The sequence below is a fragment of the Lathamus discolor genome, chromosome 2, assembly GCF_037157495.1.
Source record: "Lathamus discolor isolate bLatDis1 chromosome 2, bLatDis1.hap1, whole genome shotgun sequence".
Classification (NCBI taxonomy): domain Eukaryota; kingdom Metazoa; phylum Chordata; class Aves; order Psittaciformes; family Psittacidae; genus Lathamus; species Lathamus discolor.
The window spans coordinates 1,153,135-1,180,130 of record NC_088885.1 but is presented as its reverse complement, the minus strand read 5'-3'; the positions used below and the strand labels follow the sequence as shown (position 1 = coordinate 1,180,130).

General features: G+C 47.4%; 1 protein-coding gene across 5 annotated transcripts in view; it reads left to right on the top strand.

The window, feature by feature from the left end:
* The window catches only part of ELMO1 (engulfment and cell motility 1), a 274,208-nt gene that overhangs the window by 31,522 nt on the left and 215,690 nt on the right, over nucleotides 1–26,996 (top strand). For 3 of the 5 annotated variants that reach the window (XM_065665367.1, XM_065665366.1, XM_065665365.1), the window contains 2 exons: nucleotides 17,025–17,174; nucleotides 26,368–26,408. In XM_065665367.1, coding sequence (XP_065521439.1) covers nucleotides 17,097–17,174; nucleotides 26,368–26,408 — 119 coding nt within the window. In that variant the 5' untranslated portion in view covers nucleotides 17,025–17,096. Of the gene's footprint in view, nucleotides 1–17,024; nucleotides 17,175–26,367; nucleotides 26,409–26,655; nucleotides 26,681–26,996 lie in introns of those variants that run through there. The other 2 variants (XM_065665369.1, XM_065665368.1) reach the window with 2 other exon arrangements.

The window sequence follows — 26,996 nt, the reverse complement described above, 5'->3', positions numbered from 1 at the left end:
CTCTGTGTGTGTGTGGGAAGACAGCAGGAAATGTGTTTCTCCTTGCCAGTGGTTAGCATTTGGGGCAGTGTCCCCTGAAGAGGGTAAGGTCAGAACCTGGTGGAGTCATAAATAAGAACATTAAAACCTTTGAGACCCATCCGCTCGCGCCCTTGCTGCCGTACCTACACATCCGCTTACTCTTGGCCTCCTTTAATAGGAATTGTTGACAGAGGTTGCTAAATGGAGAAACCAGCTTTCCTTTTGGACTTTTAACCTTTGTGAAAGCTCCAGTTGGTGGCTGCTGCCGAGCACGGGTTGTTTGAATCTGACAGGTAAAGACAATGAAATAATAAAGGGAGAACTGACGTACCAGTGTGCACTTCCGAGATTCCCAAACTGCCGGGGAAGGTCGTGCTTCCCGTGCTGTCAAAGCCGGGATGTGCCTCAGTGAGAGGGAAGCAGTTGGTACAAAACCTCCTCCAAAGGCTGGTGCGTGCGTGAATGGAATCCCTCTGAGGGAGTGGAAGCAAACCTGAAGAATGGGTCGTATATAAGGAAATAGAACACTGTCAGAAAAGGAAAGGGGGACGGGGGCAATGGCAGAGGTGGGAGAGATGAACTGTGCTGCCTAGGCTAAAGGTGTGAGGCAGAGATTCCTTCTATGAATGAATGTCCTGTTTAAAAAGAAACAAATGAGTGATTCCCCACTTCATCCGTGTTAAAACCCCCACAGTAAAGCTCCTGACGGCTGCTAGCTCCTATTCGTTCTGAGAGTTGATCATGTGAAACTTTTATATACTAAAACCAAGGAAAGCACATTAAAGTCCAATCCCTGCTTACTCTGCTGGGTCTTAAAGCTGTCATCACTAAAAAGTCATGCAGAAGCAAAACCAGTATCTTAAATACAAATGACTTTTTGCTCCCAGTGACTTCTAATGCATATATTATAAGTCAGTAATTAAAAAATCTCCAAGCAGATCCAGGTCAAATCATGCTTTAGGTGACATGTAGTCTAAAGTGCTTGAAAGCAGCTTTCGTGGGTAGCACTGCTGCCTGGGTCGTCTGTCTAAGGATGTAATATGGTTTCGGCAATGGCAGTCTGGAGGGCTGCAGCCTTCGCACACACAGCCTGACAGTCGTGCTGTCACACGTGTGGCTGCTCAGATGGAGAACGTGCTCAACAAGGCCTCGTACTTCTCAGCTGCTAGAAGAAACTGGCAGCCCTTGGCATGGCTGAGTTTCAACAGCAAGCAGCACTACGTGTTGCATTTGGCTTGGCTGGGGCATGCAGAACTGCCCTGCTGCCTTCTTCCTTTTGAGGTATGATTCTTCTTTCTTAAATAAGGTTGGTTCATGAGCCAGGAGAAACAGTGATGGATTTAAGAAGGGAACACTTAAGAACAGGCAGCTCTTCTATTTATGAATTTGGTCTTGTTAGATAGGAAGTGGTTCCATGCAAGATGCTTTTAGTCTTAGCCTGAGAAAACTGGGAGCTGTGGGATTTTTCATCTTGCTGTTGTGCCGTGTGTCATCAAAGCAAGAGGCAAGTGCTCTCTGTCCTGTGCCTGCCTCCTTTACCGTCCGTGTTTCCACTTCAGCAATTAAATGACTAAAAGCGAAGGTGGCAGGGTGAGGTAGCCAGCAGCCACGAATCCATTTCACTGTGTAACACTACAGAGATTATTTGGGGCCGGAGAGAGGTAACCGTCACAGGACAATGGTCCCGTCCTGTCGTGTGTGTGCAGGCAGTTGCCAGGAATGACCGTACCAAAGGGCCAGATGAGGACTTAGGGTTCTAAGCTGAGAACAAATTCAACTTTCAGGGCTCTAAACCCGAAGTGCACCGTGTTTGACGGAGTCACCAGTGTCAGATGATGAAAGCCTGGGCAGGAGGAGGAGCATGGTAAAGAGAGCAGCAGTAGTTGCTCGCTGGGCTGTTTTGGAGTATTTGCATTTTGATTGGCTCCGCGGACATTTCTGCGTGCCTCGGGGACTCTTAACGTAGGGAAAAACAGCTTTATATGTGAAGATAAATGGCAATGAGGCTTCAGATTCGCTCCCTGCAGCGTGTTCTGTGTGCTCTTTCAGTCTTGGTTTAAATGGATATAATAGTGATGCTTTTATTTTGCTTGGAAAATGAGTTTCCCTTGCTGGTTTGCTTTAAAATACTTAATCCACCTAGAAACGGGTTTGTCGTTTTGTGCTGCTGTGCATCTTTGAATTTGGCAGGCTAAGAGAATTAGAAGACATTGGCCAATAAATTTAGCCAAAAATGGTTTGCCCCTTTCTGTCCCCCCACGAAGTCCATACCTGGATTCTTGCGAGAAGCCTCATCTGATGGATAACTGCAGTAACTTGCTTTGAAATGTCAGAGCGAGCACAGACTGCTCCCAGCAGACTCTGGAGCTGCGTCCTCCCCTTCCATCGCTCTGGTTTTAATGGCAAGTGTTGAAACTAAGGGTGGGAGCAAGAAATAGGTGAGCCTGTTGAGATCTGGGAAGGGTGAAATGCGGGGAGAGCTGAGTGAGTAACCTGCCTGAGCACCTGAATGAAGAAGGCAGCTGCCCATTCTGGGTAGTCTGTCAGTCTGATTCGGGTACAACCCCCTGTAGCCTCTAAATGCCTCTCAGCTTCTCAGAGCAAACGTGCTGTCCCATTTTATAGTTGGAGGCACAGAGGGCCAAAGGGCAAGTACGTGGCCACGCACAAAGCCTTTGAATAAAAGAAAATGAAAGACGAGTGTTCTGGGTTGCAAGTTGAACGTCCTCATCTTTGAAGCAGACTTGCTGTTCATTTAAGCAGTGTGATTACTACGTGTGGTAGGGACTTTGTCTCTTTAATCAGTGCTGCGGGGGGAAAGGCTTGGTAGATACAAGGTCTGTTTGTGGGTGGGTTTTTTCAGTGTGGTTTTCTCTGGTGTATTTTACACTATCTGCTAATGATTACATCCTCTCCAAGACTGACACCAAGGTCAAATGAGAACCTGGGGGTTTTACGTCTCAATATGTTGGTTTTGCCAATGCAAGAGTACGTTTTCTATCTTGTTTAAATGGGAGCATTAGACTTTGTCCTGGGCACTGCTCCAGTGTATTTGCCTACGGGTGCTGCTGCTTCAGAATCTCCTTCAGTGGAGTTCATGTCATCATTGTTTTCCCCAAGCCCTAGTCCAAGTTGTTGGCATAGTGGGCAAGACCAGCGGGGCAAGAGATAGGGCTGAAATCTATCTGATTCTTTAATACCCCAAGGAGAGAGCTTGTGAGGGTGGTGTGGCTGGTGGGAGTATACTGCAGGGTGTAGAGGACAGCACTTGTGAACAGGAAATGTCCTTTTTTCATTCCTCATGTGCACCATCCTCTTTAGTTTTGCATGCCCAGATCAAGGAGGAGCAGTTGGGAACTGCATGTTGTGGAGAGCATGTCTTTGTGAGCCCTGCGTACTGGAGTAGTCTTCCATTACAGGCAAAAGGAAGTCGCATCCAGCTTTGACAGAGCAGCGGAATTCCCTGCTGGGAGTAGGGGATTGCAGCTGTAATGGGACACAAATCCTATTCTTCAGAGCTGGGGAGTCCACTTCCTTGTTACAGGGCAGCTTTGGGAATGGGGTACCTCTTTCCTGATCATACTCCTTACCCCATCTTCTGATGGGCTGTGGCTGTGGTTCTGCGAACGTGAGCGCTGTAGGATGGGGAGCATGCGGAGAAAAGGAAAGGGACTATTCTTTCAGTAGAGATGCGCACTGCGGCTTTGTGGAAGTGATTAAACTTTCAGTGTACAACCTGTGAATATTGCTTAATACAGCGTAAAATGAGAGTGGGTAAGGCTTCCAGTAGTGTTTACTGCTGTCACTGTGCTGCCAAACCTGCCAAGCTATCTATGCTTTAGACTTCACAGCAGAGTGTAAGCGCTTTAGCAAAGGGCAGAAAGAGGGCTCCATTCTGGTTTAAAGAGATTAATAACTAAATTGCACTTGCGACTTGAACACTAGAGATCTACTGAGGTTAAATTACTGCTGAAAGCACATGAAAAGTTCCTGTGTTGTGCTTTGTTTTAGTGATGCCATTTTCACACAAAGGGCTTTTCAGCCAGGTATTAGCCCTCTAGGAAGTTCAGCCTGGTCAACCACAGTTGACAGCTTTGTTTGGAAACACTTCTGACTGTGTCTAAGTGAACCAGACAGTTAACTGAACAGGGATTTGACATCCCTCGCCCCCAGGTGCAATGGGGAAATGTAATTTGGGAACACTGAAGGCTGAAAGCAGGGAGGATAAACAGTGGTTACTCTCGCGGGGGGTTTAGTGAAGGGATATTGCTCTGTATGCCGGGAGATGCAAACTGGCAAACATCAGGGCACTAAAAATGGACTTGGATTTCATCCAGATGCTTTAATCTTTTAATGCCTCTTACCATTATAAAGGAGCTCATTGAGCTAATGAAACATACTGTAATGAACTTAGTAATTGCATATTCTTTCATCGTTCTCCCCTGTGGAACTGGATCTCAGCTGTGTGCCCTGAACTTTGTGCAGGTGAAATAAGCATTGGGTTGTTGTCTCAGGACGTGTTCGTGATGCTTTAAGATGAACAGGCTATATTCCTGCTTTCCTTTTTACCCCTGCCCATTCTTTATGGTGCCCTGATGCTCAGGTGAGTGAATGGCTGTCGTGGTTTAAGTGTTCGGGGGGGTAATCTGGCTGCAGATGTCTTTGGGGTTTACTGTGTGGGGTTAGGTTTTGGACAGTCCATCCCTCTGAGCTGACCTGCTGCACAAGTGCCACTGCTGGCACTGGGGAGGAGGAGGAGGCCAGGCCATGATGTTGGGCAAGCAGAGGCACAAGACGTCGAATGGCAAAAGCCTGAGGTTTTGGAGCAGGGTTTAATGTTAGCAGAGAACATGAGGATGGTGGCTCAGGATGATGGATGTGTTACAATATATTTAACATTAAACAGTTATGAGGATCAATTTTTCCGCAATATAAGAAGTTAGAAGCGTGCACGTTATCATGCAGCAAAGGCATACTGTCCTTCTGCCTGTTGCTGCCAGCCTCTCCCTCTTCTGTAGTCAGCATTTATAAGTTCTGAGCAGGTGAAGCACTTGGCAGTAGCTCCTGGATGGAATCAGGAGGGTATTAAATACTTGAGGCCCTCTATTTGTTTTGAGGATAATAGAGCAAAGCATCACACAGCAAGTGCTGATTCATTTTCAATGGGTGTTCCAATAGAAGCTGATTGAGTCGCAGCAGCGATCGGTGACAATTGATGTTCTGGCTCCGGAGAAGGAAACTGCCACAAGTCGTCTTGCAGGATGATGTGGCTGGCACAGTGGAGTCCTCAGTGTGCAGACAGGGCTGGTTGCCTTGTCTGGAGGCATGCGTTGAGGGAAGGTTAAGCACTTGGTTTATTGATCAGCTAATTTGGAAGCAGGGAGTGTTTTGCTCATCCTTGGCATAACTGTGCGTGTTCTCAGAGAGGCTGGAGCAGGAGCTTCAACTGGAGCATGGAGGTGGGGAAACACAGCTGTGCCATCATCGGCATCTGACAGCGAGAATTAGCTGGAGCCATAGGGGGAGTGTGGGGAGCCTTTGTAATTGTAGTTACTTATGAGATAGGAGATGCTTGGAGAAGCGCATCATGTATACTACAAAGGTGACTTTTTAACTGATAATGTGCAGCAGGGCCATTCAGATTCCATTACTTCCGTACAGGTAAGGAATGACTTTTTCTTTTTTTCTAAAACTTGAATTTAGGATGGCAGTAAGAGATGTGCGTTAGCAATTGGGGTAAAACTTTATCCTGTTCGTTTCTGGCAGTGGAGATTTGCCCCAGCTTTTGAGGGTGGTGTTTCCTGGCAAACCCACTCCTGCAACAGCAGTCAGCTGCTGAGTGGAGAAGAGGAGGCTCCAGGGAGACCTTAGAGCAGCTCCGGTGCCTAAAGGGGCTGCAGGAAACCTGGAGAGGGGCTTGGGACAAGGGCCTGTAGGGCCAGGCCAAGGGGAATGGCTTGAACCTGCCCGAGGGGAGACTGAGCTGAGCTCTTAGGCAGAAGCTCTTCCCTGTGAGGGTGCTGAGGCGCTGGCACAGGGTGCCCAGAGAAGCTGTGGCTGCCCCATCCCTGGTAGTGCTCAAGGCCAGGTTGGACACAGGGGCTTGGAGCAAGCTGCTCCAGTGGAAGGGGTCCCTGCCCGTGGCTGGGGTTGGAGCTGGAGGAGCTTTGAGGTCCCTTCCAACCCAAACTATTTTATGATTGCATGAGAACGACTTATTCCCTTGGCAGTGAAGTCAGCACGCTCACTAAACTAGCCGGTATTTGTCATGAGTCAGCTTACTTTGCTAAAGTACTTCCACTTTCCTTTGTGATAATAAAACAGGAGACAGTCATAGACCTCTCTTTGGCTTTAACTGCAATGGCAGAGTTGCCGGCCATCCCCTCCCGCTTATTTATTATTTTAGTAGCTGTGCATAGTGTCATAAGTCGGATTCAGTGGGGTTTTAAGCTCACATGTGGGTTGCAGTGTCAGAGTGAGCACATTGCCTGTCCTGCTGCCCTAAAAGGGTGATAGTAAGCTCTTCAACTGCTGTCTACTGCTTTAATGGCATGAGTCTCCAGAGCTTGTGACTCAGACTGGTAGAAGGATGCTTGTATCACTATTCCCTCTTTCCCTGGGCCATGTGGATTGTAATATTGCATAAAGTGTGCAGTAAAATTAAGGGGTGGCCGCAAATTGTACCCAGTGCTTGGATGTGATGTGTTAAACTAAAGCAATTTTCAGTAGTTTTCCTGTCAGAAGTGAAGTTTCATCTTGATTGTAAAATCTTCGTTCAAGTTATGGAAGACTGAGATCCTCTTTGCGTGAGTGCTCTTGGATGCCAGCTAGGAACAGCTACAGACTGCTGTTCCTAAATTGTAACTGAGGGCTGGTTTTAGCGTGCTTAGAAATCTTGCATAGAAGGCAACCTGCTGCCGAAGCAGCTCTTTTGGCTCACTGCGTGCGCAGTTGAGTACAGAAAAAGCGCAATATTGGAGCACAGATGGGCAGCCTAGGGCTTCAGGAGTGCTTAGAGTTATTACATCAGTGGACTCGGAGAATCATGGGATGCTTGGGGCTGGAAGAAACCACCGGAAGTCGTCTTGTCCAACCGCCCTGCTCAAGCAGGGTCATTTGCTACTCGTGGTTTTGCGTTACAGGGATGAACAAGGGATAATCTTGTGTTAAAATACCCAGTGTCACATTTAGTGCCATGTACCAAGGTTTTACACAGGACACATGTCCCCTGGCGTTGGGCTGGGTGTTGGCACTGCTCTCATCTTGTTTCTTCTGAAAGGCTCCTAGCATCCCTCCAAAATGCCCTCTGCGTTCTGATTGTATGAACCTGGAGCTTTCCTTGTTCTTGGGCTCTTTGGTATCTTTTTGCTTGTAATCCTACGCTGGATACTTGAGAAGATAACTCAGGCGTGCGAGCTGTTCCAGATCTGGCATTACAAATTACAAGTGATGGCCCCAAGATATGTGTAGGCACTGAAAAGGAAGGTGATAATCTGGTTGCCATGTCCTCAGAAGGGTAGCTCCAGGCCTGCAGGTACAATGACTAAGCAGTACTCAACAAAGCAGGGTGGGATCAGTGTTGAGCATTGGCATATGCACAGTTGTTTTTCTGGGATGTGACTGTCCACATTTGTTTCTTTAGCATGTCTGTATTCCTGTTTCCAATGCAAGTTTATTAATGCCCATTAAAATGCCAGATCTGCCTCAACAGCTGATACTTGGAGATACAGTCTCATTAGTGCAGAATAGCTCAAGCTTAGCTATAGACAGGGTCTCTGATGTTATTTGTGCCATACTTCTTCCTTTCCTGGGTTATCCCTGTGTTTCCTGTTCGCAGTCTCATTGTTTTGCTGAATACCCTTCAGACAACCGGCATCTGGAGGTCTGCAAGTGTTAAGGGCAAATTGTTCCTTGTAGATAGGAGAGTGTGCCCTGGCAGAGAGCTCGGAGGATGCAGGGATGGGTTCAGTGGCTGCGTGGTGCTGAGAAGACAGGAAACCACGGGGTGTTTTGACTGTTAGCTGTTTTGATGCACTGCTTTCAGTGAGTACAAGAGAAGCAATGCTGGTATGAACACCTCTGTAGTTGGAGCTGGTGGGCTTTTTTTCCTCCTCGTGTTTTTGTCGTCTTTGAAGAGCGGTGTCAGTGCCTGGAGACAAAGGTTGATGTCTTCAAGACTTCCCTGTCCTCGTTAGGCTCAGAAGTGGTACCCAGTCTGTCTTCTGCTGCTTCTCTTACTTCTGGTGAGCACGATGAGCACCAGGCTCCGCCAATTCCCTGGGGAGCATCGATGCATGTCTCTTTTCCACAGTACTTTTCCTTGCAGAGTGATTTCTGTAGAAGGTACTTCTGTTGTCTCGACCTTCCACATCCTGCCTGTGCTGTCAGTTAACTTGGTTACTTCCTTCAGTGTTCATGCAGCTCTGTTACCCTCTCTTCCTCCATTTGACTGCAGACTTCCTGACTGTGCCGTTAGTTCCTCTGTATGTGTCATAAGCACTGATAGGGTAAAAATCTTTATTTTTATGCCACTGCTTCATCTTGCTTCCAGTGGGAAGTTTAGCGTTTCTCCAACATTGAGCTTATCTTGTATCTGTTATCTCCTTTGGGATATAGCCAGTCATCATTGGCTTGATTTGGCCTCTGCTGCAGCGAAGCAATAGTGTTATCATCTTGACTCAAGATCCTCTTCTGTGTGTCCCTTCTAGCCCCCTGATTTATCCAAATGCCAGGAAAGTCTGAAGTACCTGAGCCAGATCATGCTCGAGAAGAGGACTGTGACCTTTTGTGATTCCTTTATTCTTAGCTGAATTCCAGTCAAAATCGCTTTCCAGAGCCACTGTGCTTTTGATGAACTTTTTCAGTTTCTCTTTCCATTTTCAACCAGCCTGTGATAAACCCTCTCCATTTCCAGTTACACTGGCCTCCTTTGGAGTGTGCTGAGCTTAAGTATTAAAATGCCACCTCCTTTTTATCCCTCCCCCAAAAAGCTGGCATCCATCCTTTTGAGCTGTAATATTGATCACTGCTTTATTTAATTGTTATTTCACAGTACCCATTTCTTTTTTCCTTTCTTCTCCCCTTCAACTTTCTTATTGCTGAAAGCATTTATCCTGTCCTTACGGCCTTTTAAGAGCAGCAGCACCACTGGCTGAAATTAAGGCTTCATCTTTCTCTCATTACTTCCCTCCTACCTCTCAGGTTATGTGGGACTAGCAGGAAAAGAAAATTGGATTCAGCTGGATTTTAAGGGTTATTTTCTGCGGCTTGCTTCAGTTTAGAAACATCTGGAATACAGTCCCATGATAAGAATCAACCCCAAATGAGGCCACAAGCCCTGATAAACTGCGTCAAGTTTAAGTGGATCTTGGGCAGTATGTGATGTTTTGTTTCTTTACCTGATACCTGCCATAGTCTTTAAATGTCACATTCTTGCAGGTACTCAGTGCCTCTGAAAAATCATGGGGTTTTGGAAGCCTTACCTCTTTGGTGTGGTTGTGGCCTTTTGTACTGGTTTGGGTTGGGTTTGTGTGTGTTTGTCTTTGTGTGTAGTCTTGAATACTTGAGTTCAGCACTCTCCTGATCTCTAGTGTGAAGAGCTCATCTTCAGTAAACAGAGCATCTTCCTCTGCCTGGATGGTGTATGAGTGTTGGTTAAATTGGCGCAAAGGTTCGGATTCCTTCAATAATCAAAGCCCTGGTTTTAGTCCTCTCCTCTGAATTATAGACGTGTAACTAAAAGTTCCTTGGTAGAAGGAGAGCAATCTTCCAAGAAGCGGGGGAGTTCAACTTAAACAAGTACCTGGATTTTTTCTGCTATGCTTCAATATGTGCTTTAGAAGCAAGACCAGACAGCCTGCTTTGCCTGAATACTGAGTACATCCAGTCTGTTGGGTTTGCTTTCACCTCTCCTTTTCAAGCACCCTTTAAAGCCTTTTTTTCTCCCTAGTTTTGAAGAGTACTTTTTTGAAAGTGGGCCTTCAATGATAGTGAAACCTCAGCCACATGAAATGCTAAGTAAGGAGAGGAACGAGATCACTGTGGACAAGGTAAAATCCTTGGAATGAAATTGTGAAGAAAGGTTATAGGTATGTGAGACAGGAGATAACCACACGGGTATTCACCATCTTTCCTGGGCAGCCTCCTCAGGGGGAGAAAACTGTCCTGTTCTGTACCTTTCACACCCATGCTCCTAAAATCTTCTCCAGTACTAGGTTTCCAGGTGTTTGGAGAGGAAAAGTAATGTATGTAAACCTGACGGGTCCAAACCTCACTTTGTGATGATGTTAAATGGTGCGTTCCTGGGCTAGTGAAGCACTGTTGATCAGCAGGTTGTGGATTCAGCATCAAAGAAGTGCTCCTATTGGGAAGCTGATGGACCACACCGAACCGTGGAGGCCTATTGAATGGGGTCAGGTCTTCCTGCAGTGGGGGTGGCTGCTGCAGAGGGGGTCGCAGCCCCCTGCGTTGTCTGCTCTCTGCGTTCACCCCTCTTTTCCATCGCTTGCTATAAAATAGCTCAGAACTGCTGCAGAGCTTTAGCTTCCATTCGTGGCAAAGCATCTGGAAGTCCTTCCCATCCCTGGCAGTGCTCAAGGCCAGGTTGGACACAGGGGCTTGGAGCAAGCTGCTCCAGTGGAGGGGGTCCCTGCCCGTGGCAGGGGTTGGAGCTGGAGGAGCTTTACGGTCCCTTCCAACCCAAACCAGTCTGGGATTGTGTGATCTGTAGGTCTTATTGGCATGGGCCTGCTGGGCCTTTGACTCCTGTCTGTTTTGGTGGTGAATAGCACTGAATGCCTAACAAAAGGGGAAAAGGCAGCATGAGAGCCCTTTTCTGTACCCAAAGCGTACAGCCACCCCCCGGCTTCTGTGCCCTGTTTCTCGCAGAGATGCTAGAGCATGCTTACAGCTCCTTACCCTGTGCCGTTCAGTCATGCAGTTTAACTCCAAAAATAACTCTCCTGGGGGACGTTAATCCAGCGCTGGATTATCCTTCTAAAATGGTCAATCAGACCTGGTCCCCGAGGGCCCTCCCCGCTGCACTCGCCACTTCAGGTTCTGCCTGCAGCAGCCGAGCGGAGGGAGCTGATGAGCTTTGACAAGAAGCGGCTCCTTACATAAGGTCCCAAGCGCGGGGACCCGTGTGTCTCCTGCTGCCGGGCCCTGCCTGGCCGGCACCCGCTGTGTCCTGCCTTCTCCTGGCTCTTATTGCCCTCGCTTCCCTTCGCCTTGGTTCACCTTGAAGCAGCGCCATGGGCGCAGGGGGTCTGTGCCAGCTCCCGGTGATTCCTGCGCGCGCTGCCTCTTGTCCAGGCAGGAGAAACCCGCGCTCTGTTCGGTTGAATTCTCACGTGCACAGGGCATTCGTTCCCTCGGTTGCTTTCCAGTCATTAACTTCCTTACTTGAGCTGTTGTGAAATGACCCGGCCTGCTGGTCGGCTATTGCCTTTCTTCTGCAAAAGAAGAAATGGGCTGCTGCAGACTGCTGTTTTCATACACAACTAGAGCTGCGAGTCGCATTAACTCCTCTTAGCCTGCGTTTCTTTCTCCTGTCTGTACAGTAGTAATAGGGTTTATTTCTTGAGAGATGTGCTCTGATGGAGTCATGGAATGGTTTGGGTTGGAAGGGACCTTAAAGCTCACCCAGTCCCAACCCCAGCCACGGGCAGGGACCCCTTCCACTGGAGCAGCTTGCTCCAAGCCCCTGTGTCCAACCTGGCCTTGAGCACTGCCAGGGATGGGGCAGCCGCAGCTTCTCTGGGCACCCTGTGCCAGCGCCTCAGCACCCTCCCAGGGAAGAGCTTCTGCCTAAGAGCTCAGCTCAGTCTCCCCTCGGGCAGGTTCAAGCCATTCCCCTTGGCCTGTCCCTACAGGCCCTTGTCCCAAGCCCCTCTCCAGGTTCCCTGCAGCCCCTTTAGGCACTGGAGCTGCTCTCAGGTCTCCCCTTCAGGAGCCTTCTCTTGTCCAGGCTGCCCCAGCCCAGCTCTCTCAGCCTGGCTCCAGAGCAGAGCTGCTCCAGCCCTCGCAGCATCTCCATGGCCTCCTCTGGCCTCGCTCAAGCAGGTCTAAGTTATTTAGAGTACTTTGAGATCCTTGCATGGCAAGGGCTGAGAAAGCTGCAAAGCAATTTTAAAAGGAAAGAGCTGTTTCTACAGAGGTTTAATTTCATACACAAATAAAATCCCCTTTTCCCCACATGCAGTGCATAGGTAGAAGGGGAAAATTCATTATGTTTTACTGACATATGTGCTGAGTTAATCCTTAGAGTCACGCAGGTAAATTGGGAGCTTGAGTGTCTGTGCCGATGCATTTTTGCATTACATTTAACATACTTTGATTTCCAACTTGAGTATTTATTACTGTGGCTTAGCAGACCACTGGAAGCGCTGCATGGCGTGACTGAGGTGCAGAAATATCCTCTGTGTGGCCATAACAGTAACTCACAGAAGCTGCGCTTTAATGGGCTAATCTGTCATAGTTCTGGAAAACCCTCTTGGTGTAAGCAGGGTGTACTCAAGTGGTAGGGATGCTTTGGTTGGGGGGGGTTCCTTCAAGTGTGCTGCTGAGCACGGAAGTTGCTTAAACCTCCTTCAGGTTACAGCTGCATTAGGGAAAATAAAGGGAAGCTGCCTTCCTTTTCCTCAGACCCCCTCCCCTCCACTTGATACGCTTATGCCTGCACATTCATTTTCGAGGCAGAACCTGAAAGCACCAGGATGCATGTTGTAAAGATGAGTTGCAGAGCTGCCCTTGCACGTCAGCGCTGCTCGCATCCCCCTGGGAGAGAAGAAGGAGTTGTTGCACTTGAGAAAACTCCATAACTAGACCCTTTAGTGACTGATGTCCGTATCCTTTTCATTGCTTGACTGCTGCTGGCATGACAAAAGGAGCTGAAATCGGTTCTAGTTCTTCATTCACATCATGAAAATTGCTTACTAAATTGGAAGCGTTTCACACCGGGGGTTGTGCCTTCCTTATTTCACTCGGCGGTGTCTAACACAGTGTGCCACTGGAAGAAATGGTAGGTGATTTGTAATTGTCAGCGCTGGAGATTGCAGAACTTGCTTTGCAGACCTAATTTGGCGATGACGGCTAAGCATCTGTTTTGACTTAAAGAACCCCGGCTTGTTTCTGGCATTGCCACACAGGTAGAATGAAACTGAATTCTCTTTTGGATCCTGCACTGGATCCATAAGATTATAAACTAGGAAGGAAGAAGTCAGCACATTTGGCTAAGATGCCCACTGAGCAAGAGGAAGGAACGCAGTGATGGTTTTATATAAGCTTTTCAGCATCCGGACCACACTGATGTCTCTGAGTTGGTCTTCCGTGGGAGAAGTGGAACTTGCATCCATTTGTATTAGTTAAGGATCTGTCGCTTCGCTTTGTGTTTTATGACTGTAAAAGCATACGTATATTAATAATTATAATTATGTAGGAGATCCGTGCTAGCCTGCGTTAAAACTAGTCACACTGAAATTGTCTTCTGAACGCGGTGGCAGACTTCTCTTGTACTTTGCTTTGGAATGCAAATGCTTAGTTTCTATAGCTGAATTTGATTAACTTCCCATCAACTTTTCCTTGATTCTTCTTTCTGAAACCATTTGCTTTCCTCTGGCGTGATTCATTAAGATGGGGACTTCAATTCGCTGCAGCACGATGAGGCTTAATGCCCACATTTGATGTGAGAATGGAAGTCTTCTGCAAATACATTGCTGTGTAATGTTGTTTTGCTTTAGTAGTCATGGTCGGTGGTCATGAATCAGCATTTTCAATTCAGTGTTCATTGTGAGCTTTGGCCCTGGCTAACCTCTACTGGGCTGCGCGCTACCTTCCCTGTGCCTCTCATGGTAAGAGGTGACAGTGCTCCAAGTTGCTTTCCTGTCTTCCCAGTCAAAGAAAACATGCTTGACCATAAATCAGGTGGATTCCAATAGCTGTCCCTTCTCTCTATATGGGTATGTGGCCTGTTTTTGATGAAAACTCTAGAAGAAACGTGATGGGGGGTGAGGGAATCAAACTGTTGAAAATGAGGAGTTGCTCATTTGAAGTTATCCTCAGTCAAGTTTGTCTGGAAGGAGCTGCTGTGCTTCTTGTGTTGTGGCCAGTAAACCCAAGGCTCTGGCTGAGGATTTCAGTGCCCCTGCTGCCAGGATGCCATGCGCACAGAGAGAAGCCTGTCAGTCTGGCACTGGGTCATCCAGCTCCGCTTAAGTGCTTCATACCAAGCGTTTAATACCAAAATGTCACTAAGGCTGAGATGACCAAGGGCTGGGAAACACCGGCACCGTGAGTACGGGAGCAAGAAGCTGCCAATGTCTCGTTTTCTTTTGGCTGTCGAGGTGGATTAACGGCAGCTCATTGCTGCCAACAAGCCTTGCTTTGCTGCCCATCACAGTGTGCGAAGCAGTTGGACTTGAACGTGGCAAAACCCAGATGACTGAACGCGCCTTTGTTGCTGGTTAGTTGCGTCAGTGCAGGGAGGGGAGTGCCTGTGGGAGATGCGAACAGCGGGAGTGTGAAGTGTCCAGGGAGAAGGGGCAGGAGCTTTGCATCCGCTCAGGCTCTGCGCAGGAAGAGAGGGCCAAAAGTGAACGTCGTGACTACTCTTAATGACCAGCAAGCCAGCTGCGGGCTTTAAGTGTGTTTACTCCTTGTCGCTGTCACATCTGCCAAATGTGGATGCATCACTGAGATTTTAATCGCGTTGTTTAGTCTTCCCAGGCACTTCCTGCAAGCCAGTCTTATTTAGAGACCGTCCATTGTCTTATTTACTGCCATGCGCCTCGCTTTGTGGTGACATGCGGTCCTGTCAGCGTCACAACTGGCATTGTTGGAAGTAAATTGCTGCGGTGTTAAAAGTTCATAAATGGCTTTTATAGCATGTGTTGAGAACCTTATGTGGAATGTAGGAGGGCTTGCAAACATGGGGCACTGAGCCTTTTCAAGAGCAGAGCAGATGGGACACAGTAAAAGGAAAGGTAGAGCCTTGTACGGGAAGGCTGGACCAACTCATTTATAGGTAGTATGAGATGAGGGCACAAAACTTCTTAAGAAGGGGATGGTTTGGTGGCGTTGTTCATGCTGGTCCGAATTCTACAGCTGGAGAAGGGCTGTTAGACTGGGGTAGTTGAAGCAGCAACTGAAGGTGGTCCGAGCCTCCTACTCTTTTTTCCTGTACCTGTTGGTGGCTTTTGGATGCCTGGTGCATTCCGCCAGCCCGTCGCTTGCTGTAGCTCTGTCAGGGGGTATCTGTGCAGGCTTGTGTCCCTGCTCTCACCACTTCCTTCTCTTTTCTGCTAAGCAGAAGTGGGACTGCTCCCACTTGTGGGGGTTTCTGCAGCTTCTCTGGGTTTGTCACACATACTGGGCCTCAGCAGAGGGAAACCGCTGTGCTTGGCACAGAGGACGAGGTAGAGCAAGCAGGAGCATCCCTGTCTACAGCAGGGCGTGCGGGTTCTGTGCCTGAGATCTTTGCTTCTTGGAATGGCTGTCCTGCTGGCAGAGGGGTGAGGAAGGCTTGGGTGCAAGCCTGGAGAACCTTTGTTGTTATTGGGGTTGTTTGTTCCTGTTTGTTCGGTTACAAACTTTGATGAGCCAAAAGCGACAGAACTCAAATTCTGCCCAACCTGAGGGCTTGGTTCTTCCCCTTTCCTCTCCTTCCCCAGAGTTCGCAGCCTGAGCTGTTTGACACGAGGTCCTATTGATGCGCATATCCTTTGATGCTGATGTTCTTGTGAGACCTCACCTGGAGCATTGTGTGCAGTTCTGGTGTCCTCAACATAAAAAGGACATGGAACTGCTGGAACAAGTCCAGAGGAGGCCACGAGGATGCTCAGGGGACTGGAGCACCTCCCGTATGAAGACAGGCTGAGGAAGTTGGGGCTGTTCAGCCTGGAGAAGAGAAGGCTGCGTGGAGACCTCATAGCAGACTTCCAGTACCTGAAGGGGGCCTACAGGGATGCTGGGGAGGGACTCTTCATCAGGGACTGTAGTGACAGGACAAGGGGTAACGGGTTCAAACTGGAACAGGGGAAGTTTAGATTGGATCTAAGGAGGAAATTCTTTCCTGTGAGGGTGCTGAGGCACTGGAATGGGTTGCGCAAGGAGGTTGTGAGTGCTCCATCCCTGGCAGTGTTCAAGGCCAGGTTGGATGAAGCCTTGGGTGGGATGGTTTAGTGTGAGGTGTCCCTGCCCATGGCAGGGGGGTTGGAACTGGATGATCTTGAGGTCCTTTCCAACCCTAACGATTCTATGATTCTATGATTCTATTCTATGTTCTTGCAGAACTATGATGCTTTCTATAGCTGTTTCTGTCGTTATGAATGCATGCGATATCCTCGTGGTCTGAGATTTACCATAAAGAAGTATTTATATATGGGTATCTCTGGACCCGTTAGGTGAGGGCGTCTCTGTGTGTATATGTATATGTGGAAAATGCTGTGTGTTCTGCCTTCTTCCTAACATCCCGGTTGCTATAGTGCAGTGATCTATTTGTGAACACCCAGATCATTGCTATAGTTAAAAGAAACAGTGTTTCCTGGCCACAACTTCCTCAGCAATCTCTTCTCCTGGTTTCAGCACCAGGTTACAGCTTTAACCCATTCGATCGCCTTCCCTGGGACTCCAGCAGCCCCGCTGTTAACAGGAGCTTCCTCCAGTGTGTTGCTTTTTCCCCACCAGCATGTTTTAACAACATGTAAAAATAGTTTCTCTATTTAAATCTAATGCATGCCTGTTATTCACCGTGCGTTCCAGCGCTTCAGCCATCTTTCCAACAGACTGTCGAGCCGTGCAGCGTGTTGTGGTGCTGTGTCCTGTGCTTGCTTCTCTAAGATGTGCCGTCCTGCTCTTCCCCATCCGCACGCACATTGGGTCTCATGCCCCTGCCCAGCCAGGCAAGCTGCAGGAGCCGAAGCGGCAGCGCTGGAGTTTGGGTCTGAACTGCTGGGTTTTTGTTTGCCTTTATGTTTCATTCTTTGTATTTCCCCTTCTCCCTGCAGGTGTGAATGAGAGAACCTCGCTGCAGCATTTAGTATCCAGCGGTACTGGCTCCGAACAGCAGCAGCGTCGCAATGCCCCCTCCTGCTGATATAGTGAAGGTGGCAATTGAATGGCCAGGTGCCTTCCCCAAATTAATGGAAATAGATCAAGTAAGTGCCTGTGTTCGTGTGCGTTTGGCCGGCCCGCGTGTAAATAAGTTCTCCTCCGCACGTGTGTCTGCATTTATCGGTACTTAGATGCACATGTATGTGTTTGGGTGCTTGTGTGGTTTTTACAAGGGGTGCAGCCCTTTTCCTCTCACTGCTTAATGGTTTCGATGTTGGGGTTTTTTCTTTGCTTGTTCTTTTAAACCAGCTGCATCAAGAAGGCATTTACTGCTTGTGTGACCCACTTAACACTTCTGTGCCTGTGTTCAGCTGCAGAACTGTGGGGATCTTGTCACCTCTGCTGGAAGGTCGTAGCTTTTTTAGTCGGTGCTTTGTATTTAGAGTAGGGTCATCCCAAATGGCAGCCGCAAGTGCAGGTTTTAGAACTTAGGCAGTGGCGCACTGTGAGCGGGAGGATGTTGCCTGTTCCGTACAGGAATCGCAGGGGTTGTCCTGTTTAAGTGGCTATTTCTAATGCAGTGGCCCTATGGACTGATTGGAGGCAGTGTATAGAAGCTGTCAGATTGAAAAGGATGAATTAAAGAGCATTTGTAGGAAATCTGGGGAGTGTGTGTGGGGAGAGTTTGGTGGGGGAACCAATCAAACCAAGTTACAGAAGTGCTGTGCTTTAGGTTCTGGACTTCTCTGAGGTTGTTTTTGTGGCACATGCATCAATATTAAAAGCAACCTCATTAATATTAAACAGCTTACCCATAATGTTTTGAAATCATACAGCTTCTTACCTGTTCAGAATAACTATGAGTCCTGGAAATAGTATTGAGAGTTCAGGGAAGCATTTCATAACACGCTTAGACCCTAGCGTATCGGGGGACCAAGCACATTAGAAAGTCCTCTTGGAGAGGAGAAAATGGGAATTCATGCTGAAAATGCCTTACTGAAATGGGATCCTCATTTCTTGGGGCAGTGCAGTCGTTCCCTTCTGGTTAACCCTTTGGTGGCACCTGCCTAGGAGATTCCTGCGGGAGCTTTGGAGAAACGTGGTGCTGGAGGGTGGCTGGAGTAAGAGCAGTGTGATTTGTAGGCACTCTGCAAGCCCCTTTAGAGCACAAGGCAGCTCCCAAGACGTTGGTAGCACTTTGGAGTTTGATTTCCAGACCCGCCAAGCTTCTCCATTTTCATTTGCTGCGTTACGTCCTTTGGTAAGCAGGTACCTACAGATACAAACCTCCTGCCGTCTGCAGTGAAGAATGTTTTACTTTTGTCTCCTTATATAACAAATGTTGGGCACTGTGCACACTGTGTTCGGGGAAAGATGCGTGTTAGTCACGATGAACAACAGCTTATCGCTCCCAAGTACAGTGGGTACAAGAGTGAACAAATATTATGCAGTCTCCTTCCAAGTAGCAGCAAAATAATACCAAAATGACTGGGTTTACTTTACAAAATGCCTTTAAGTAGCTCTCAAAAAACCCCTCATCTGAATATTAGCTTACTGCCCTGGAGCCTTGGTTTTACCTTTATTAGATAAGATTTAACAGGAGAAAAGAAAGATCAAAGCTGACTTATATTGGGTAGATCTCTTCCAACCCATCCTGACAAGTTGTCTGCGGGCTTTCTTGATGCCGCTTTACAGGGAGGAGGAGGAGGAGGAAGAGGGAAAGTAAAGTTGAAAGTGAGAAGCCTAACAGCAGCCTGCTCCTGATGGGGGGGGAAAGGGGGAATGAAGTTTGACAGTCTCATCCCTCACCTTTCTGACATGTAAAACCATGACAAGAAAGGAAGATGGGAAAGAAACATCCCTTCCTAATACTACCTAATAATAAAACCCTGCGCATTTGCCTTTTTCAGGGATGGGAGCAATGTGGGAATGAGCTCTGAAAACATGCAGGGTGATGCATGCTTCTAAACACACGGCTCTGTCTCTGCTTCACTTAATTGCTAACTTTTCCCCAATCTGTTCCCTTTAAAACATCTATTTAGTTGAGGAGCTGTAGTGGAGGAGATGATTCATCCCTCAGATGGCTAGCTGTTGGAGATGATAAAGGGGAAGAGGGAAAAGGAAGGCAGACAAGAGAAATGACTTGCCCATTGACCAGGCATTGCAGGCAGTGCCTGTCTCCCGGGTGGGAACTGCTCATTCAAGCAGCATTTGACATATATTCATAAAATCCTAAGAACTTTGCCTTCCTGCTTTTTCCCCTTTCTGAGCCTTTACCAGCAAGAACCGAATTTAAAACAACAGCCCTGTGCTATTACTTTAAAAAGAACAACAGAAACCCCCTCACTGCAGCATGATGCAAGTTCTTCAGGGTACTTGGGGCTATTCCAAATCCTGAATTACAAATACCATCGAAGAGATCAGGGGGAAATCTGGGTATTTAGCTTTTAGCTTGCTTGCTGTATACACTTGGTCGCTATTTATATGCAGTTGCACAGTATCCCAGTTCACCTGCTCTGTATGTGCATATTTTGTTTGGCAACGAAGAGAACAAAATAGCCTCAAAATGAGGAACTGTCATTGTGAAACTGCAGTGATAGACAGTGGCGTGCTGGAGAGTGTTGGGCCTGAAAAGGGTGTCATTTTCCCACCATATGTTATTAAACTTTACATTCAGAACTTCCCCTTTGGGTGCATGACTTGGGCCAGCCTGGACCTCATGAGGTGCAGCTTTTCATAGTCGAGGCTTCCTGTGACGCTTGTCAGCCTGGGTTCATCGATGGCAGTTTTAATCTGAATCATGCAGAATTGGCCTCTCTGGGTTGAGAGGCTCTCACTGGGTTGAGAGGCTCACAGTTAATGTATAATTAAGGGCTTTTCGGAGCTGGCCTCTGTGCCTAACCTTCCCTCTCATTCACTGGCATGGACTGTTGGACATCAGGGTTTTACAACTGCTTTTTTCCTGGAAAGTTGCCTTAATGAAGGAGGGCAGAACTGCACGTTATTTACTGCCCTCTCTCTGTATCAGTTGGGGAGTAATTACGCTGCAGTAAACTTAGCAACTGGCTGTTGCCTGCAGGCATTAAAGCTGGTTTTTGTGCAAGCTGAAGTTCTCTCTGCTCTCTCCTTGAGAGATGCACTTGGCTGAATTCACTTGCTCTCGTCCAGGATACTTGTGTGGGGTTGTGTTGGCATTTCCGCCCCTTTCCTCAATTCTAAACTTGGAAAATAGCCCCTACCCTCCCTCCCCCTGCAGAAATCCCTGCTGGCAATATTAGTGCTGTGGTCAGAATTAGTTGTTCATGAAAAGGTTTGATTATGGCTGTAAGAGCAGAGGTCTAGTGATGATCTTCCACTTACAAGTCGTACTGTCATGTCAGGGGAGGAATGGGAATGGGTTGGTGTCTGAATTTGCATTGGGATCTTATTGGGGGGGCTTTGGGGGTGCAGTCTGGGGAAGAAGTGATTGGTAGATGCTGACTGTTCACTTCTCCCAGTCTTCTGGCTGGTGATTCTGGAGGATGTTAAGAGTAAAGCTGTGCTGGCTCTGTACACGTGAAGCAGGATGCTGGCTGGTTTGTCCTCTCCTCTCCTGTTTCTCCCAGGTATAGCCCATTTCGTAAGAGGATGTCATTTCTTGTGTTCAGCTGGAAATTTGCATGCGTTAATTTGTGCCCATTATGCATAACTCATCCTCAGCTGTTGGGTTTTTTTACAGCACAAATTATTTTAGGTACGCCAGTGCTGGGTTAGGTTACCTGGATACTCTGGATTTACAGCTTCGCTGTTCCTGCTGCAGGGGAAGCAGCTTCCAGGAGAAGGCACAAGATGGGTATTGGGGGAATGGCTTTAAACTGGAAGAGGATAGGTTCAGAATGGACATTAGGAGGAAATTCTTCCCTCTGAGGGTAATGAGAGACTTATTCAAGGCCAGGTTGGACACAGGGGCTTGGAGCAAGCTGCTCCAGTGGAAGGGGTCCCTGCCCATGGCAGGGGTTGGAGCTGGGTGAGCTTTAAGGTCCCTTCCAACCCAAACCAGTCTGGGATTCTGTGACATTTGGGTACAATAACTGTTTTGATCCCATTTAAATCCACTCTTGTGTATTAACACAAGTTGTCCTAACCAGATTTCTCTAAGCTGCCAGGGTGAACTTGCTCACCACTGGAAGGAAACACTGTTCCAGCAGAAAGGAACAGTTTGTAATTAAGCCTGGCCACGCAGTCTCTTCCTGCAGGTTTCCTTTTATCTACGAGATCATTAAATATAGATTAAATTAACAGATGTGCATCTTTGCATTAGCCAAAATAAAAAGGAAGGAAAGAGAAAAAAGCTGTTTTCTTTTCGAAGCACAAACCGGGTACAGTGGGCAGGATTTGCAGGAGCAGTGGCAGGTGACAAGTTCATGTTGATGCAGCGTATTGGAGGAGCCATGGGCTGGTTGCATTAATGCTTTCCCTAAGGTTTAGATTCAGGCAGTAAGTTCATGGTCTAAGAGTGTCTTTCAAGTTGTCTCTTCTCTTCTGCCAGTGTATGCTGTGAGTGTCCTTGTGCTGTCTTTTTCCTCCAGAGAGGCCGTCGTACTTCGCTGCACGTGGAAAGGAAACCAGGAAGATTCTTTTAAAGGGAACTTGCAAACTGTTTTGGGTTTCAGACCTCAACCTGGGCCCTTGGGGGTTGTTAATTGCTTTAGTGCAGGGTTTCTCAGACTGGGGGAGAGATGGAGTTCGAAAGGGATTGTGAACTGCTTAATTAGAGGAAAGAAAGTGGCGCATCGCTTTTTAATGGAAGCGGAAATAGAGCCAGGAGACGCTTGAGTGTCCCAGCGTTCCTGATCTCCAGCGTAAAGGAGAGTGAGGAAGTAATGTTTTAGGGAAGGGATGAAACACTTCATTCTCTCCTTGGGGTTTTTTTTGCTGTTTGTTTAGGGTTTTATGCGGGTTTATTTTCTGGCTCTGATTTTGTTATCCCCATATTGGTCACCAGAGCCTCCCCAGTGGAGCCTGAGTTTTGCTTCCTGCAGCTGATGGTACTGAAGGTGAAGGCTGAACATGCCTTTAAGATTGTTGCATCCATAAAGTTTCTTAGGAAACAGCAGGACTCTCAGCTCTTCAAAGTGAGTTCTGCTGTGTCTAAAGGAAGTGTGTAATGATGAGATTCCTGGAGTTACGCACCAATGATTTAATTACAAGGTGCTTCATTCATACTGTGGCCAGCTGGAGTACCCGGGCGCATCTTGTGATGAATTCTGTCCTCCTTATAGATCTCCAAGATTGTAGTACAAAAGAACGTAATGCTAAACCCCCCCGATATCAAGTGTTTGTGCCTTCACATAGACTTTTCTACCCTGGCAGGCCAGCGGCGTGTCAGTCATGAGCTGTGGGTTTGGGGTTTCTTCATTCAGTTTGCAAAGGTATTCTCACCTAATAAAGTGGTTCAGTGAAGAGCCACATCTTAAAGTCCCGCTTCGTACTTCAGACTGTATCTTAACTGTATTTCAAGTATGTGGTGCGAGTGTGTTGCACGCAGACATGCTGTAATCCACAGCTGTAGGACCCTAGGGTGCTTTATGATGTGTTATTTGGTGTTGAGCTGGCCTTGGCTGGGTTTTATGGTCTCTGTTACCGCAGTGTTGGGGTGTCCCCTTCTTCAGGTATTCACTCCCTCTGCTGCACCCCTGAGTTAGGGAAATCCCCTTTTCCATCTTTTGCAGATGCCCAATGCCTAATAAACAAGTCTGGTCTCACTCATACTCCATTGGAGTCAATGCGGAGACTTGTTCCCCTAAGTGGTTCAGAGCAGGCTGAGGAGTCTGAAGCCCAGAGCTCTCCAGTACCTCTTCTTACATTGTGAGGAGCCATTGGTGAAGTAATGAGTTGAGGACCCAGGTGTCCCGGCATCTGGTGCTTGCCACCGGCCAGCCCTGCTCCTGTTTCTGTAGCCCCGGGTGTGTGACCGTAACAGATGAATCCTCCACTGACTGTGAAAAGAGGTGGTTTTCTGTTTTTTAATAGCCATAAAAATGACTTTTGCACTGCAAGCTTTGCTGGCGGAATGGTAGCATTAATTAGAGACAGAATGGTGTATTTACTGGCTTGAGATTCTGGTTTTTGACAGATGCACAGACCAAGAACAGACTTTTTTGTTTTAAATGCCGAGTGTTTTCCACTAACAGATGTGCTGCATCTGCTGTTTTTTCTGATAGGCTTGATAGGCTTAAGGACAGCAAGGGTTAAGGGTTTTCCTGTTGCTTCTGTCATTAAAAGGTGTCAGCCAGGGAAAGCGATAACCCAATCACTGTCAGAAAACAAGGCGGGGGGGGCCAAGGGGAAAGAAAAAGCAGTGAATCTCAGCTGGTCATTTAAAAAGGGAAGAGGGTGCTGAGGCGCTGGCACAGGGTGCCCAGAGAAGCTGTGGCTGCCCCATCCCTGGCAGTGCTCAAGGCCAGGTTGGACACAGGGGCTTGGAGCAAGCTGCTCCAGTGGAAGGGGTCCCTGCCCGTGGCAGGGGTTGGAGCTGGAGGAGCTTTGAGGTCCCTTCAGCACAAACCAGGCTGGGATTGTGTGATTTGCACTAGTGTAGGGAGGGAGACCGGATAAATGGGGAGGACACAGGCAAAAAAACCCAAACGCAAGAATAAAATGCACAAACCCCTCATTTCAATGAAGGAAAAACAGAAATATTCTTGGGCTGTCTGGGTGTGAGGAGTTCTTTGAAGTACGCTCACTAATAAGGTGAATTTGGCTTTTCTGACCTGGAACTGCAGCAAAGATGCTATGTAAATTTCCATAAACATAATTTAGTGAAGATTGAAATAACAAAGCCATTCCAGCAAGTCCGTTCTTTCTGACATCAGGCAAATATGTAGAGCCAGGCAAAAAAAGCAATGTCCTTGGAGGGCCTGCGGAGAATGGGAATAGGCTTTTTCCCTCATCTGTAGGGGGAGTGCAGCTCAGGGGATGGATCGGAGCTGCAGCTTATTAGGATCGCAGTGGTAATAATCCGCATTACTGAAGATCCAGTGGTTTTCCTTTTTTACCTGGCTCTTCCAGGTTCCGGTTGATTTGCTGTGGTTTCGTTTAGTTTTCTTTTGTCCAAGTTTTTGATTTCAGGTGATGTCATATAATAATGGAAAGGTGGTATGGAATAGGCAAAGGGAGAGGGAGATGTGTAGGATTGGGTGAGGACATAAAAGGTGATGGTGTAGAGTATTTAGGAAGTAGTTGTGTCCAATCTCCCCAGTGTTTAGATGACTGCCAGTGTGGTTGTTAAAGTGTCTTTTTGTCATAGTTCCTGATGGCAAACTGTAGTTCCTATGGGAAATAACGGGCAGGAGAAGCAGTTACCCTTTCTGTCCTCCACTGCGTCAAATCTGTTCGCTGACACCAGTTTACTTGATGTGAAAGGAATCAATATGCCAGGTAGAAGTTTTGTCAAAATAGGTAAATAGTGGAGGGACCTGCAGTAGCATCCTGGGGAGAGAAGGGGAGACAGCTTGGCAGCAGCTCAGCTGCAGACTAGATGGCAAACCGGTGTCATCAGCAGCACGTGTTCTTCCTTCTCCCTTTGTGCCGCCCCAGAAACGAGGTGGAGAGTTGGAAGCAGGGATTGCTTTCACAGAGGCTACAGACTCACTCAGGGAGGAGGACAGGAGGTCAAGCCGGCTGCACATGAACTGCAGCAATGCAGACTGAGGAACAAGGACGTGGTGGGGAGGAAAACACTCTTTTTCTTTCCCATATCATCTGCCTGATCTGCTTCCCAGCCTGGCTATGGCTCTGTGAGCGGCTGAGCCGGTGCAAGGAAGAGGAGCTGCTGTGGAGAAGGGACGCGTTGGCTGCTGCAGAAGGGAGCAGTTCCATGCTTGCCTGTTCTCCCAGGTGCTGGTGTTTGCTGGTCATGTAGGTACACAGCGAGCCAGGGGAGGGGATTAACCCAGGTGAAAGCTGTTCGTTGTTTTCCTTTTATTAGGCCAGTCTTTAGTTTGATCCAGTTCCCAGGTGTGGGTTATCTGGGTGGTGATGGCAGTGAAAGAGGAAGGATGGAGAGCAAGGCCTGAAGCAGTGTGGTAAGTGGGGACAGGATCCTTTCAGCAGGTGCTTTCATTCATGTTTGACTAAAGTGGTCTTGTGTTATGGTTTTGCCTGTTTATAAACTGACTTTGTTGACTTGCCTGTTGAAATAACAGCTCCTTCCCTGACCAGGGAGCCCTGTCTCTGCCCTTCTGTCTATGATGCAGTTCCTAGAAAACAAATCCAAGGTGAGAAGTAATTGTCCCTCTGCATAGCAAACGCTGCTACTGAGTTCATGGTTAGCCTCATTGTGTTCCGGTAAACATTCAAGGGAAGCAGCTTGTTTCGGCAGTGCTGTTGGTTTGTGGTGGTTGTGTGGTGGGGTTTGTGTATTTTCTTTGCTTTTAAAGAACCTGCTGCTTAGTGGAAGTGAGTAGAGGGGGTTCTCACAAAGCAAAGCATCTGTGTGACGCTGTGTAGTCCCTCAGTGTTGGAGAAGGAGGGCTCAGCAGTCACCCAGCTGGTGAAATCTGGTCTGGTTTTTTTTTTTGCCATGCAACTTCATCTATGTTTTGGGATCTAAAAATGCATTTTCTTTTAGCCAGCAATGTTCTAAGAACACTTGTGCATGCACCCTGTGTTTATAACAGCGCTAAGAGCGTTGCAACATCACCAAACGAGACTGTTCCTTCTATTTTAGGACCCAAAGCAACAGAGCTGTTTTCAGTCAGCCCAAATGCTTGGGCTCGCAGATGTAGAGAAGAAAGCAGAACTGATACATCTGAGATCTTAACACCTTGCAGCTGGTGTTTTGTCAGAGGGGAACTTGCATATGTGTACTTAGAAGAGAGGATCAGTGTCATCATCCCACCATAGCTGAAAGGGACAAAAGAAGGTTTAAAACTACTGAATGTCTTGCTTCAGATGTCGTTCCTGGAAAATGCTCATGTTGATGTCTAAATCTTGTGTTTCTCTGGGGTAATGGGATGCAGTGTATACAAAAGACCCTTTGATTTCTCAGTTGAGAAGCCGAGTTGATGCCATATGGGCTAACGTTGACAAAAAGGACTGATAATGCCATCATGCTCATGTAGAATTGCTGTCTCCATAGATTATCAGACCAAAGCAGCAGGAAATGATGGGGTCCTATCAGGCTTGATGTTAAACAACAAATGAAATACTACTGACTTGGTCTGTTCCTTGCAGGGTTGGAATCATATTTTAAGAGCCCAGGGCTTGTTCCAGTTTGGTGATAGATTTTTTTTCTTTCTTTTTTTTCTTAACCAGAAAAAGCCACTGTCCTCAATAATAAAAGAAGTCTGCGATGGGTAAGTTCTGCCTTACACTATTACACTTCTTGAGCTGTTAAACCAACTGGGAGATACTAATCTGGATATGCTTAGTCATTAGCTCCTTAAACCTTGTAGCTGTTTTACTTCAGATCTTGAATTTGCCATGCATTTCGGATCAATTACGTGCCAGATGAGCATGTAAAAAAGCAGCTCCATCATGTGGGTGACTCATTTCGACTGTTGCCTTTCTGCACAGAGGTGCATTTTACCCACTCACTTGAACACTTGTGGTCCCTGCAGTTCATGGGGTAAGGAACTAAAGCACTGATGATTGTGGCTTTGATTTTTCGAGCACTGGGTCTAGTGGCTACTGTAAACTGGTCCGTTTGATGTGGCTGCTCACAAGAAACCGGAAGGTTAATCGCAAGTCCTGCAATAGGAGCTAATGATTGGCTAAGAGAATTATCTTGCTTTAGTTTTATTGTGTTAAGCTTTGGGGATAAAAATGCTGTTTTAAGCAAGTGCTACCACACAGGAGAAACTAGTTAATATTCATCCAATTGCCACTGAGTTAGGTGGTATTTTATGCGCCATGTAATATATCAACTTAACACTATATGCGTT